Raw genomic sequence first — 14031 nt, forward strand, 5'->3', positions numbered from 1 at the left:
TAAAAAACTGAATCCACCCACTTGGCTGTTGTTTCAGGCTGCTCAGTGAGGAGAGTTAACTGCGTATTGCCTAAATTAGAAGCAGACAAACTGCATCTGCCTTTGCCCTAAGCTAACCTGACTGGCTTTCTGCACAGCAGAGCCCGGTGCAGATACGTGTCTAAAAGCAGTGACAGAGCCAGTGACAGGGACCTGTCACCTCTCGCACCCGCGTCGGAAACTTTCCTGTCCTGCTCAGGTATACGTGTGTCACAGAAGGCAGCCCTGAGCTGTGTCACCATCGACACTGATCGATCTCATCGCCTCACAAACGACAGATGTATGTTTTCTGCCTGCACTGGCTGGCTTTGCTGGAGGATGGGTTCGGTTTGGTTTTTTTTCTCCCTGGAAAAAATTCCAATTCCGTGCTTAGGCAGTGTATTACTGATTCAACCTCATAGGGTTTATCCTTCTAATAAGAGAAACTGCCAGTGTTTGCTCTTCTTAGAAACCGAACCTGAGAGTTGTAAGCGGCAGGGAAACGCGATATCCCAGTTCTCACTGCTTTTAACCCGTCGTACATCCCTCGGCTGTAATCTGCGGTACCCTCTAGCAGGGCTGACGATATTCCCGCCCGTGAAACCCGCGTGTTCTGCTATAAACAGCCGTCGTGGAGAGTGGCCGGGTGTCTGCGGGGATGTGCCGCTCGCACCCGGCACCTCCGATTCCCACCCCGGGCCACCTCCTGAAAGACCGCTAAGGCTGCTCCGCCGCCTCCCCTCCCTGGGCGGTCCGTGCCACCGCTGCCCCGTGGGCCCGCGGGGCCGGGCCGGGCCGTGCCGAGCCGGGCGGGCGGGGTGGGGGCGCCGGGGGCCCGACACGCCCCCTCGGTGGCGCTCGGCTTGCCGGCGCGGCAGAACGCGGGCGGTAGCGCGGCAGAGCCGGGCGGGCAGCGGGAGCCGGGCGGGCAGCGGGAGCCGGGCGGGCAGCGGGAGCCGCGCTCTCCATGGCGGCGGCGGCGGCGGGGCGGGCGCGGCGCGGAGCTCGGCTGAGCGCGGCCGCGCTGCTGGCGCTCCCGGCCCTGGCGCTGCTGGCGCTGCTGGCGCTCCCGGCGATGCCGGCCGGCCGCGGTGCCGGTGCCGGTGGCGGTGAGGCGCAGCCGGGCAGATTCTCGCCGCCGCTGCTGCTGCCGCCGGGCTTGCGGGAGGAGCTGCGGCAAAGGCGGCGCGACCTGCGGCGGCTGGAGGCGGCGGCGGGCGGCGGGGAGGCGGCGGCCGCGGCGGGGCTGGGCTGCGGCGACCTGAGTCGGGCCACGGCCGTCAGCGTGCTGGGCTGGGGCTTCACCAAGGTGGTGGCGCGGGCGGCGCTGGCGGGCGGGGGCACCGTGGCGCTCAAGTCGGTGCACGGGGCGGGCCGGGAGGTGCGGCGCTGCGTGCAGCGGTACGGGGCTCCGGCCGGCTGCCGCCGCCTGGCCGCCTACAAGCTGCTCAAGGAGGTGACGCTGCTGCAGCGCCTGCAGCACCCCGGCATCGTCAAGGTACGGCACGGCGGGACGGGAGGATGCGGGAGGCGCTGCCTGGGCACGGCGGGGCGGGGGAATTGCTGCCGGGGCTGAGCCGGTCCGCCCGTGGTGCCCGCGCTGTCCTCGGGCGGCCGAGATCTGCTGGCACTGGCAGCGCCATCGCCCCGACCGTGGCTTCTGCTCTCCCGCAGCTGCACGGCCAATGCTATGACAACAGCGGAGATGCTGAGCTGAGGGTCACAGCCATGCTGGAGCTGGGATCCCCGCTGGAGATGATTCAGCTCCTGCAGACCCCCTGGGAGGAAAGATTTAAAGTAAGAAAACAAAGCAAAGGAGTTTTATCAGTCCCTTTTAGACCACAAACTGGGCAAACCGGCGAAGAGCCGGTGGTGACCGCTGGGACAAACGGGATTCTCCTGCTGACACTCTGTTTGATCCCGCAAATTGTCTGTAAATCGTTTCCTTTTCATTTCTTTAAAATCACATTAACACAGTCCTTGCTTGGTATCTCACGGTGAGTTTCTTTCTCCATAGAGCGGTGTTAAAAGAACTTCATCTGGGAGGAGATAGACACAAAATCGTACTCGGTGCTGGGGCCGTGGTTAATGCCTTCGATTACATGATAACGTTCATTTTGCCTTTATACTCCCTATACATACATACATACATACATATATATATATATATATATGCAGAAGGGCTTTGGTCAGGATGCCCCTCGGCTACCTGAGTCTGACTTGAGAAACCCACATCACCATGTTCGAGTCTGTGGTTTGCTGTGTGTTACCTGTTCCAGGCAACAAGCTGAGCAAGCTGACCCTCGCCATGTGTTTATGTGGTGTTTCTGATTTTGGCCCTTTAGGAATTATTGTAGAAAAATCGCTACTAAATTGCTTTTCTCCTGCTGCAGGTGCTAGGATTGCAGCCCTTCTAGTGAGATCTGCCTCATCTCCTCGGCCTCCTGCACAGGGACCCATATGCTCCCCAGGAATATAAATGACTTGTGGCATGGCACTTACTTTGGTTATAGCTTGTTTTGCAGTTTGCCTCTAGAGCTCAGTTGGGGGTTCAATACTACTTGTTTGGGTGCCAGGAGGCAAAAAAAAAAACATCATGTAGAAAAGCAAGGGTATCTTAGTGTCAGCAAGAAATGCTTTGGGCAAAATAAAAGCACAACAAAAGTCCTGAAATAAAATTTCTGCCTGCATGTGGTCCTGAATGCTGAAGGGGAGCCTTGCCATGTGAGCCAGAGGGGGATTGTGGCAACCGCTCGCTGAGCTGTGGGATGCAAAGCTGGGATTCTTATGATTGCTTCCCTAAACAAGTTAAAATAATATCAGAGCTTCCACAGTCATTTCTCTTGGCTTGGGGAGTTTTACTTTCTTCAATTCTTTACTGGCTTCTACATAGCTTTCCTAGCACCTCATCTTCTTAAGCGTGCCAAAGTCTCCCATGATGCTGGATTAGCTGGTGGTAGAGTTTGGTGTGGTGGCATTAGAGACTTTAACAACCTCCTGACTGCAGAAGACACTAGCTCAGAATTACCCTGGCACTGTCTAGTCCCGTTTCCTAATTAGGGTGTCTAAATGTACGGGATTCCCTTGTTATGAGCCACATCAGATACCAGGGATGGTGTGAGCTGTTCCAAGGGAGAAATCCCTTGCGCTGCACAGATCGCTATCGGCAGTGGCGAGGGGTGACGTGGGGCTGCCTGGCACACCCAGCTGAGCATGCACTTTGTCTGATGCCAGTGCTCCTGATACTGGATGGAAACTGCTGCAAAAAGCTGCTTGAGCAAAGTGCTGGTGCAGTATAAATGCACTTCTCTAGCTCTGGTTTCTATAAAAATAATTTACCAAGCTTTCTGCTGGGTCAGGTATTGTCTGGCCTTTCACTGCTGCCAGAAAGTTGTCATAAAAGCAAAAAAGCTGGCAAAAAATACACTCCAAGCCTTGACTAATTCTTCAGAAGCATGATTGTGTGCCCAAATTCAAACTGCTGAGGGATGCAGCAAGGCATGAATCTGGTATTAATGACCATGGAGCCTCAGTCTGTATTGAGCAGCATGGGGGAAGGGAGGGGAATCTATTAATTTTATGCCAGACTGGGAAAAACCCTTCTGATTTCAACTGGCATATCAATATAGCTCCTGAAACATGAAGACTGCTATTGTTTTCCTCACAGCTTTCTCCTCCAGCTCTTCTGACTGCAAATGTCTCTTTTTGTGTACACACATTTTTAAAAAATGTTGCTAAACTACTTACCAGTCAAATCCTGTGGCAATGTTGACAATAAATTTTGTAGCATACATATAATTACCTTTTAAGTTCTGTATGCCTTTTTTCTCTTTTAATTTAATTGAATGCCCTCCCCTTTGTTCTACTTCCAATTTAATAGCTGTTTTTCATCTGTTTTTTTCCATGCATATTCATCTTCTCTTTCTCAGATTTGCCTGAGTCTTGTGAAACTGCTGTTTTACTTGGCACATTCCCCCCTGGGTTCAATAGCCCTCTTGGATTTCCAGCCAAGGCAGTTTGTTATGGTGGATGGAAACCTAAAAGTGACAGACATGGATGATGCCAGCACCGAGGAGCTGTCTTGCAAGGAAGATAATGACTGCACACTCGACTTCCCTACCAGAAGTTTCCCTCTCAAGTGCTCCGTGGCTGGGAAATGTGAAGGAATAAATGAGAAGAAGAATCTGTTCAATGCATATCGGTATGTCCAGCTGTGAGGGGGAAGATTTGGGGTGGCTGAGCTCACACCCTGCCATGTAGCCTCTAGCACCTTGTTCTTCATAAGAATCATAAGAATCATGTGGTGATTCCCCTCACCTCTGTCAAAGGGCAGTTAAGAATCACTTTGAAGCAAGTTATTTTCCTTATAAGGCAGGAAAATAGTGCAGTTGTTGTCTGGTGGGAATGAAGGCATCTTTCTTCTGCTGCTCCCTTTCCTCAATGCCCTCTAAAAACTTGCCCCAGAGCTTGCACCTGTAAATTTGCTGTTTGCCAAACAAACCCTGGTGCTTGACGTCCACGGGCTGTGCTTGCTGAAGGCAGTGGCAGTGCAGGCTACCTGCCAAACCCCACCAGCTGTGAGTCCCACTGTTGGGAACAGGCTGCCCAGTGCCTCCCTTCATCTCCAAATCTCCCTGTGGGCTCCCATGGGAGAGCAGGGGGCAGGTAAAGGCAAAGAGGTGAGGCTGCTGCAGCACTTCCCATGGGCCATCAGCTGAAAACTCAGGGACTTTTGCTCACCACTGATGCTTGGCAGGTCACATCCTGGAGGGAAGCCTTGGCAGCTGGATATTTGCACAGAAGGACTTAGCAAGGCAGCCTGGATTTCCAGTGCTAAAGAGTAAATCCCTGCATAGATTATTGCAGCCTTGCTGTTGCCCCTGTCTCTTGTGCACTTGTTCCCTAGGACAGGAATTTTTTTGTGTAACAGTCAGTAAATGAGTCATCCTGACTTTTCAGGGGCAATAAGAAGCCCAAACTTTTTCAGGGCAAGAGAAGGATCTTGTATGAGTCTTCTTTTATGCAGGTTTTTTTTGGTTTTTTTTTTTTTTTTTTTTTTTTGTGGGAAATACATTTCTGAGTATACAAAAATTACCCAGGGGAATGAGGGGAAGCTTTATTGCATGAAGCTTTGCAAGGTAGATTTCATGCAGCAAGGACCAGGCTTTCAGCCCAACTCACAGGAACCATCTGAGACACCAAGATGTGCTCAAACATAACTTTGTAACCAAAGCAGACTTACTAGTTGCATATGGATAATCAAGTCACGGGAAAATGTAGACAACTTAATCACCAGGGAAATGAAGGCACTGTATTCTAATCAGCCTGTGGGATTTTTTGCAGGTATTTTTTCACCTATCTTTTGCCACACTCTGCACCACCAGCTTTGCGGCCCCTTTTGAGTGATATTCTGAATGCAACAGGTACCAGCTAATATTCATAAACTTCTTTTTTAGAAGTCTCTAAATGGTATTTCATGGAGTTGTTATCTTTGTCATCTTTTTCCTTAAATGTAGGTGATTTGCGATATGGAATAAATGAAACCCTGAGAGCTTTTGAAAAGGTTTTACATCTGTACAAGTCTGGGCTCTATCTTCAGAAAAGACCTCTTCTTTTAAAAGGTAGTTGATTTTGAATACTCTAAGTAAAGTAACTGCTGAGGGAATGAGGCACTTGGTAACTGGTCAAATTCTGATCTCCCCTAGGTTTAGGCAGTTTATAGTCACTAGGAAAAGAACCAAAAATATCTTTTTTTTAGCAGGCTTTTGTGTTTTTTTTTTTTTTTTTTTTTTTTTTTTTTTTTTTTATCCATGGGAGCTATGCATGGTTTTGAAACCCTGTGTTTTGCAAAGTAAAAGCAGTGCAGACAAACTGCATGGACATGTGTTTGCACTGCTTCTAAATACTCTTTTCATAATGAACATCAGTGTCTCAAGGGAATGTGTTTGGGATTGAGTGGCTCCTTATCCTTTGGGCCAACAGGTCAGTTTTCTGGGCTGATATTCAAACTTCCAATTTGACTGTGTGGCTTCTGTCTGCTGAGCACAGATTATGGAAACGTAGAGTGGGGAGGTGACAGCACCAAGATGAATGTGGCAGGGTACCTGGAGCTTCGGTGCCCTCTAAGTTCCTTTTCTCTGAACATCTTTCTATTGGACCTGTGCATGGATAAATGTGCCTTTATGAGGTGCATTCCTCTGAAAAGGACCCATTCAGTGGTAGAGATGAGGCTGATCAAAAGGAAGTTTCAAAAATCCAGTGGTTACTGTGGCTTGTGTTTTCCTGGGCATTCACATGAGGTGGTGGGTGATGGTGGCTTGCAGAAGGAAATCTCTTTGCATGTGAAAGAACTATAATTTGCACTGTTACAACAAAGATATCTGGTCATTTGCATGGAAGGACCAGCAGCTTTAACAGGAATTACTGGTATTTTCCAACAACACCTGTCTATTGGCTTTGCACTGTGCCAAAATGATCACCATCCTAGAGGTGTGGGAAGGTGGGGAGAGACTCCTAGCAGTGAGTCCTCCTAGCCTGAACAACACCTGCTCAGGCTTGTCAGGTCTCTTTGTCAGGTCTTTTGTCAGGAGCAGGATCAGGCCTCCCTTTCCCCAGAGGGGTTCCTCAATCTCCTGTTTCTGTGGGTGGCACCATGACGGGTGGGTCAGTCTGTGCCCCGTGTAGCTTGGTGCTGGATCTGTGACGAGCTTCTGCTGTTGAGGCTGGGGTGTAGGAGAGGCTGTTTGGAGGTTGGCTTTCCAGGGAAGACATGGAGGGGCTGTGGCTTTGCAGAGCAGCCTCCTCCTCTCACCCACCCCTGCAGTGGCACCCCGTCCCTTTGCCCTTGAGACCTCTGACCCCTCTCCTACATCTCTGCGGGAGTTGCTGTCCTGTGCTCCACTGCAGGACCAAAGAGCAAAATTTGGGTTTCTTTTAGCTTTGCAGCTCCACCTCACTCCACCTTGGCGGGTCAGTTCAGTCTGTCAGCGTTGCAATTCTTTTGAGTTTCACTGATTGTGTAGTGCAGCCAGTCTCTGGAAGTGCACTGGAGTGTTTCCCCAGACTGTCCCCTCTTTCTGTCCCCAGACTACATCTCCCTGAAGGGTTTCCGGACGGTGGAAGGGGAAGGCCACAAGTGCTGGCCCTCCTACAGCCACCTGGGCTGCCTGCTCTCCATCCACAGCGCCGAGGAGGCCGCTGCCATCTGTAACTCCCAGCTGCACTGTCACAGCTTCATTGTCACCCAGCACAGGACCTGGACAGGTGAGATTGGCCAGGGTGGCAGGGTGCTGCAGTTCATTGCAGCCCCAAGATATGTGAAAAGACTCTGTTTCGGCCTGTCTGTTCAAAGAATGAGTTGGAGCTCTTCAGTTTTTTGGTCTCAGAGTTGTTTATTGTATCTTATCTATAAAAGTTTTTCTCCTGCCCCACCCAGGTCAGCTCAGCAGGACAGCCAGCAGCACTCTGCCACCAAGGCAGTGTTGTCTCTATACTACAAACTACATATAACATGTTTACAATCACTTTCCAATACCTATCACCTGTGTTAGACAGTGAGGTTCTATTCTAAACCAGTCCCAAAGTGCCAGCATCACAGCAGAAGATGGAGGTAGAGAAGAAGAAGGAGAAGAAGGGAAGAAGGAGAAGGAGAAGGAGAAGAAGAAGAAGAAGAAGAAGAGGAAGAAGAGGAAGAGGAAGAAGAAGAAGAAGAAGAAGAAGAAGAAGAAGAAAAAGAAGAAGAAGAAGAAGAAAGGCTAGACACGTCCAAGTCCTTCCATCTTGTTCCCAAGACCCCCCACTCTAAAAATCCCAAAATCTACCTTTTCACCTAGTGATAACTTTGTAATTAAACTTCTGTGGCTTTCAGGTCTTCATACAAAGCTGGCAATTTGCTCCACGGGTCATAATCAAATCCCCAGGTGTTCTGGACTCTGTGCCAGGGTCTCTGAGTCCCTGGCAGGGGTCCTGGCAGCTCTGGACACCCGGAGGGATGTCCTGAGTCCCAACAGGCAGGGTGACAGGGTGCTGCCACGTGGTGCTGCTGCCTTCCTCCATAGTGCCTTGAGTCTACAGGCACATCTGAAAGCTGCCTTCCTTATCCTCAAGCTCAGATGGCTGCCACTGTGGGCATGCAGAAATCCCCTGAGTGTTTGTAAGGAGACACAAGAGTAATTATGTTCTCCCTCTGCACCTTTTTTCCTCTACGAATCTTTCTCAGGACTGCCAGGTATTGTTAAACACTTACTCATTTCTTGCAGAGATGGCTTCACTTTGGTGTTAGGCTAAACAATCCCTGTGGTATGTATAGTTTGCAGAGCTGTGGGGATTTTAGAGATGAAAGGAGCTGTGTAAAAGAAGGTGGTTACTATTGTTATAATTAAAAGAATCATAGCTTACAAGTTGTTATCCTCTCTATCAAAACTAAAGCCCCAAGCCAAGGGATTTCCAGAATGTCCCTGTAATTAGCTCTGATTATAGCCTCTTACAGTTAGCATGTTTTCAGAATTATTTTAAATTATCCCATTTAGCTGACACTTCAAGCATGGGCTAAATTGTTTCTTGAAGTAAAACACTAAATGAGGTAAATGAGTGTTTTCACTCACAATGATGCTGAAGGATCATGTTTTGTCAGTTCACATGACATTTTAAAAAACCCCCTAAACTATCAAAAATGCAGCTTTTCTGAGGGCTTGTGTGCAATTGGCATGTGGCAAACTAGTTATGTAAGAGCAGTTACATGGATGCAACATAAATCTCTTAGAGCCACCAAGTTTGACACCAGCGATGGATTGTGTGAGTTGTGCCTAACACAGCACATGTGGCTCCCTCATAGGGCAGCTGTTAGTGCTCTGTGCAGTGCCTGCCTGGAAGGAATCCTGCTTGAAACCACAGTGAGGATGCAGGAGAAGCACTGGGACAGGGACCCTTTCTGCAGTGCCTTGTTGGGGTGCTGATCCCTGACATCCTGCACCATGCCTGAGGTCTTTAGTGCTTCCCTTCCTGGCATTTTTCTTCATTGCCATTTCATGGCTCGTCTTTGCAGCCAAGGATGCCAGAACTGTGTGGCTGAAATGCCAAGTGCCTGAGATTGCCAGCTGGGTTAATGAGAGCTGTGGGAATGTGCTGGTCTCTCCTAAGGCTGCTTGGTAAAGCAAAGCAAGATGCAAAAGCCTCTGGGGTTGGGTGATGCATTCCTTGTGCGCACTGAGCATCTGGAATTTACTGGAAGTGTAAAACACATCTATGGCTGGGCAGAGTGACCCTCCATTGAGCAAGCAGTGTGTTCCTGTGTCTTTTGCAATAAATAGCATGGGTCAAGGTGAACCTCTCTCCTCTATTAAACTTGCATTTTTTCCTTTCCAGGACGCCCGCTCGCCTCATTCCAGAGTAGCTGGACTGATTTAGTACCGGATACCAACGCCGTGGTCTATATTAAACGTTCAGCTTCCTCAGGGGAAAGACTTTAAAGACAATGAGATCACATAAAATGATCCTGGGAGGAACAAACTGCTGGGGAGAGTTTCATCTGCTGGAAAGAATGACATGTTTTATTTTGCTTTGGGATGGGATCTCCCTGCCAGCTCAGATAGAGTCAAATGCTGCTGTCTCCTTGATCAAAGCTCAAATTTCTCATTGCTGCCCCACTAGCTTCTTTTCTGTTCCCACACTGCTGTTCCACATAAATGGTCTCAGTTTTAGTCAGATGTTGCTAGACTGTGCAATACTTAGCTTTGCTGCTTTGGCCAGCTTGTCAGCCAAGAAATAGAAATAGCTGCAAGGGATCCAGCTTGGGTAGGCTTAGTTTTTTCAGTCACCTCCAAAAATCTACAGATGATGCACTTTGGAGAAGGCAATGGCTCTTTCTGCAGCTGCAAACTGGGTTTTCTTACTACTGCAAATGTAAATTTCAGTGATGAGGCCAAGGTTGCAGGGTTGAGATCCATAACCAGAGGTTGATGATGGGGGTGGTCCTCCAAGGAGGGTCCTGATTCAGTTCCTTCCATGCAAGGGAGGGAAGTGGTGTACAGGTCAACACTGGACCCAAATATCTGTGTGTTTGGATGCAGGATTTGGGGTTGATCCTATGTGATTTCTCATACCAGCTCCCATGTATCAACCTTGAAGGTTTTTCTCTGTTACTTTCCATGAAAGAGCAAGACATTCAAATTATTTATATGTAAGGTGTGACTTTGTATGATAAAGAATGACTCTTTATCCTAAGCATGCTGTGAGAAGTTTTTTTTTCCCTTTAATTGCCTAAGTCTTTACTGCAACCAAATGAAGAAATGCCAGTGTTTCCTACCTTCAGCTCACCTAGCATTGTTACCCACTCCTGAGGCCAGCCTGTGAGTGCTCCAAGCAGTGTATGAATGTTCCTGAGCGCCCTTGGACACTCAGCTCCTGAAGGACATTGCGGCTGTACTTGCAGGCTTCTGAGCATAGAGGAGACTGTGTGGTCCCAAGAGCCTCCTGCAACTGCCCTTTGCTAAAACTGTAGATGTGGCCTCTGAAAAATAGCTGGGGTTAGTATAATTTCAGTCTGAAAGAGATGACAGTGGGAATCAGTCACTGTGTCTACCCTGATTCACCCTGGAAGCAGTGACTGTCCAGGACCTCTTCTGGAGGGAAAGCCTAAATCACCACTGACCCCATGCCTCCTAGGGAAGGTCCCTGGCTTTGTGCACAGGAGCCACACTACAACAAACAGTGTGATGGCACATTGTTTTCTGCTTGTCCCACACCGGAAATTACAGCTTACGGTACGCGGCAAGAACCGTGCAGCCATTTCCATGTGGGACCTTGTGGCAGCTGGGCACCCCTGGACTGAAAATTCTGCAGCTCTTGCCTGGAGTCGTGCTGTGTTTTTGATGGTCTCTCCCCACGTTTCCTAGAGCAGGAGCCCATCTTTCAGCTCGTTAGGACTCGATTAACCACAGCAATGCCTTTTCATGTGTCTTTCTCATGCACTGGAACCCTGCTGCTAACTCTGGGGCTGGGGGACTCATAGTGATATCAATTAGTGAGGATTCCTAGTTAGCACAGCAAGAAGGCTCTTGTGATGACATTGCTGCAGGCTTTGTGACAGCAGGGCTTTTTAAATGGGCAGGGACAGACCCCTCTCTCCATTCCAGCTCCTGTGGAAGTTGAAGGGAAGGTCCTGCCAGGGGGCTGCTATTGTTTTACACTGACCCAGTGAGCAGGGCTTCAGACACCTGCTGTGCTCTACACTAGCCAGAGGTAAAGGGGGTTTATTCCATGTCTCCCAGCCTCCTGAGATACACAGCAAAAGTACTTCCCCCAAAGCAGGGCCGTGCAAGGGCCAACCTGGGTCATTTCACCGAGGAAGAAACAAAATGCAAAAGTTGAAGTGGTTCCAGTTCATGTTAGAAAGACCTTCCCATCTTAAAAATTTCTCCTGGTAGAAAGAACATTGTGTATTTCAGTCTTGTGATGCTTCTTTCACGTGGCAGGTTTTTCTGTCAAGTACTCATTGTAGGGTTGGTGCCAGTCACATACAGCCCCTCAGACACAGATGGTGAAGTTGCAGGGAATACCAGTGTCACTGTATAAATGCAGCTTCCAGCATCAGAGCTGCAGTTAGACCCTGGCACCAGAGACCACTGATCATGTCCTGAAAGTTTTGAACACCCAGTGATTAATAAACAATAATAATAAAAATTAAAACATAACTGAAAAGGGAAGCTAGGCTTTAAAGAATTACAATATTTGCTGTTGCCATAGGAAGTGGCTTTTGTAGGACATTTTCACCACCCCATACAAAGGAGTAAGCACATTCTTACAGCATGAACCCTCATTCATCTGGCTGGCACAGAGAAGTAGCCAAGGCACAAGCACTCCTTTATGACCAATGCTGTTCATGTGCTAGACACTAAGAAGTTGCCACATCTAGAGCTGTAGTTTGTAATGCATTTGAGGAGACACAGTCACTGGGAAAAGCAATTCCCACTCTGCTTTTTCCCAGCTTCTTGCTGTTATTGTCTGCTGAGAAACTTTTGCCAATGGCTGTGCCAGTTTAAAAGCATGTAGGATTATCTCTTTGCTATTCTGCAGTCAGCAGCTTGTGACCCCCAAGTTTCAGGCAGCTCACACCTGGCTCAGGTGCAGCCTCAGTGCCAGGTCTGTGTGAAGCTCCCAAGCTGTTCCCAGCCCTAAGGGGAGCCTACAGGAGGAAGCACCTTCTACACAGCTTTTGGGCCCATGTGGCTGCTTTGTAGTGCACTGTCTTTATGCCCCATCTCACTCAGTCAGCCTTTATTCATTCTATCCTTTTACTAAGTTATAACTCAAACAACTTTAGACTTTCAATGCCACTGAAATTTTCAGTGCATGCCTAAAAACTGTATTTCAGTAACTACAGTGCATAAAACCTCAGATATAAACATTTACTGCCCTTAAAACTCCCACTTGCTGGAGTCAATTTTTTCTCTGCTGATCAGTATTTCAGCCACCATTGTGGAATTATGCATCAGAGGAAAGTGCTTGGAAGGAAACAGCAGGGGATCAATTGCAATGGAAGCCATGTGTGCTGGAGGAATGATATTTACCTAAATGTGTCTATCACATCTTCCCAAAGGATGCTGCCTTTAGGAGAGAATGGGTATGAAAATGTTGCCTCCATAGGTATTTTTTTAGACAAAAACTTTAATACTCTTAATTAATTCTGTATTGTAATAACAGATGCTGCATTACTCATGTTCAGCATGTTTGCACAGACATTTACATGACCATTGACTGCATGACAGATGGAAAAGCAGAGTGAGGGACACAGAGCCCAGTAATGAAAAATCAACTCTTGGTGCATCAGACAGGGTTCAAGTACCAATGAGTGTCATATCTCTATTTTGACACGGCATATTCTGCAAACTTTGATGCTCTAAACACCACTCGGATGTAATTTCAAATTAATTTAGGGAAAGAAAAGAGGAATCTGTCACAGTCAGCTGGAGGCCCAAATGACACATCTGGATTAACACTGATTTCTGTGAGGACATCTATAAATTGTTGTACCAACCACTGAACTTTGTGGCTGGAAGTCAGAGCACTTGGTTCTTCTGGGTCAAAAGAGCTGGGCTTGGGCTCCAGTTTGAGGAATCAGTGAAGTGTAACTCCAGTATCCAGAATGGCCCCCCATGATGGATTGGAAGGATTTCAGAGTGGACAATTCCTGCTAACTGTAGTACTTGGAGCAATCTTTCCCCTTGGTCCCATTGTCCCAGTGTACCAACATGTCACCACCAGCAATGTGGAGATGGGAAAATTCACAGAAGAGAATTTTATGAGAGGTAACCATGAGCCCCTCTGCCTCCTCTGCAGCATCTGCTTAGTTCAGGATGGTGGATTTCCCCTGAATTATAGTTCTTGGCTAATGGGAAAATGTATCAGGTTCCATCAAACAGGTCTGGGTGTACCAAGGATGGGTGATACAGGGAACAGCTATTAGATTCCTCTGCTTGGAATTCAGCTCCTGGCTCTGTGTGAGAGCTCCAGGCAAGGGCTTGTGCCTCCAGAGCCTCAGCCTGCCCAGCTGGCCAACCCAGATGGCAAAAGTTCTGGGGTTACTGGTGGAGAAGTCTTCTTGGCATAGCTGTGGAGGAGATGGAGATGCTGGTAGTGTTTTAAGAAATTCATATGCCTGGACTTTGTGGGCACAGAATGACATCCCTTCAGTGCAGCCACTGCCACAACAGCCTTATCCTCACTGCTCCCAGGGACCACAAGCACTACTCTCCCCCAAGCCCACATCTGTACCTAAAGCCTGCCCACTCAAGTCTCTCTGTCCTGTCATCACTCACACCCCTGCTCCCCTGTGCCATCCCAGCACACCTTCTTGTTAACCCCTTGTACACCCACACCCTCAACACCCACACATGGCCCCACTGCCTCTTACTCCTACAGCCAACACATGGAATCACAGAATCACAGAATCATTGAGGTTGGGAAAGACCTCTAAGGTCATCTTGAGTCCAGCTATTAACCCAGCACTGCCAGGTG

The 14031-nt window shown here is 48.6% G+C and overlaps 1 protein-coding gene across 1 annotated transcript; it reads left to right on the forward strand.

Annotated features, from left to right (window-relative positions):
• Positions 1–997: 997 nt before the first annotated feature.
• On the forward strand, positions 998–10239 carry LOC131559356 (extracellular tyrosine-protein kinase PKDCC-like; the record flags this gene model as incomplete). Its single annotated transcript, XM_058807686.1, has 8 exons — positions 998–1099; positions 1139–1516; positions 1693–1815; positions 3948–4219; positions 5362–5441; positions 5535–5639; positions 7105–7281; positions 9382–10239. Coding segments are annotated over 8 exons (1341 nt in total), but the record flags the coding sequence as incomplete, so codon positions are not given.
• Positions 10240–14031: the final 3792 nt, after the last annotated feature.

The sequence above is a fragment of the Ammospiza caudacuta genome, chromosome 6 (genome assembly GCF_027887145.1).
Source record: "Ammospiza caudacuta isolate bAmmCau1 chromosome 6, bAmmCau1.pri, whole genome shotgun sequence".
Classification (NCBI taxonomy): domain Eukaryota; kingdom Metazoa; phylum Chordata; class Aves; order Passeriformes; family Passerellidae; genus Ammospiza; species Ammospiza caudacuta.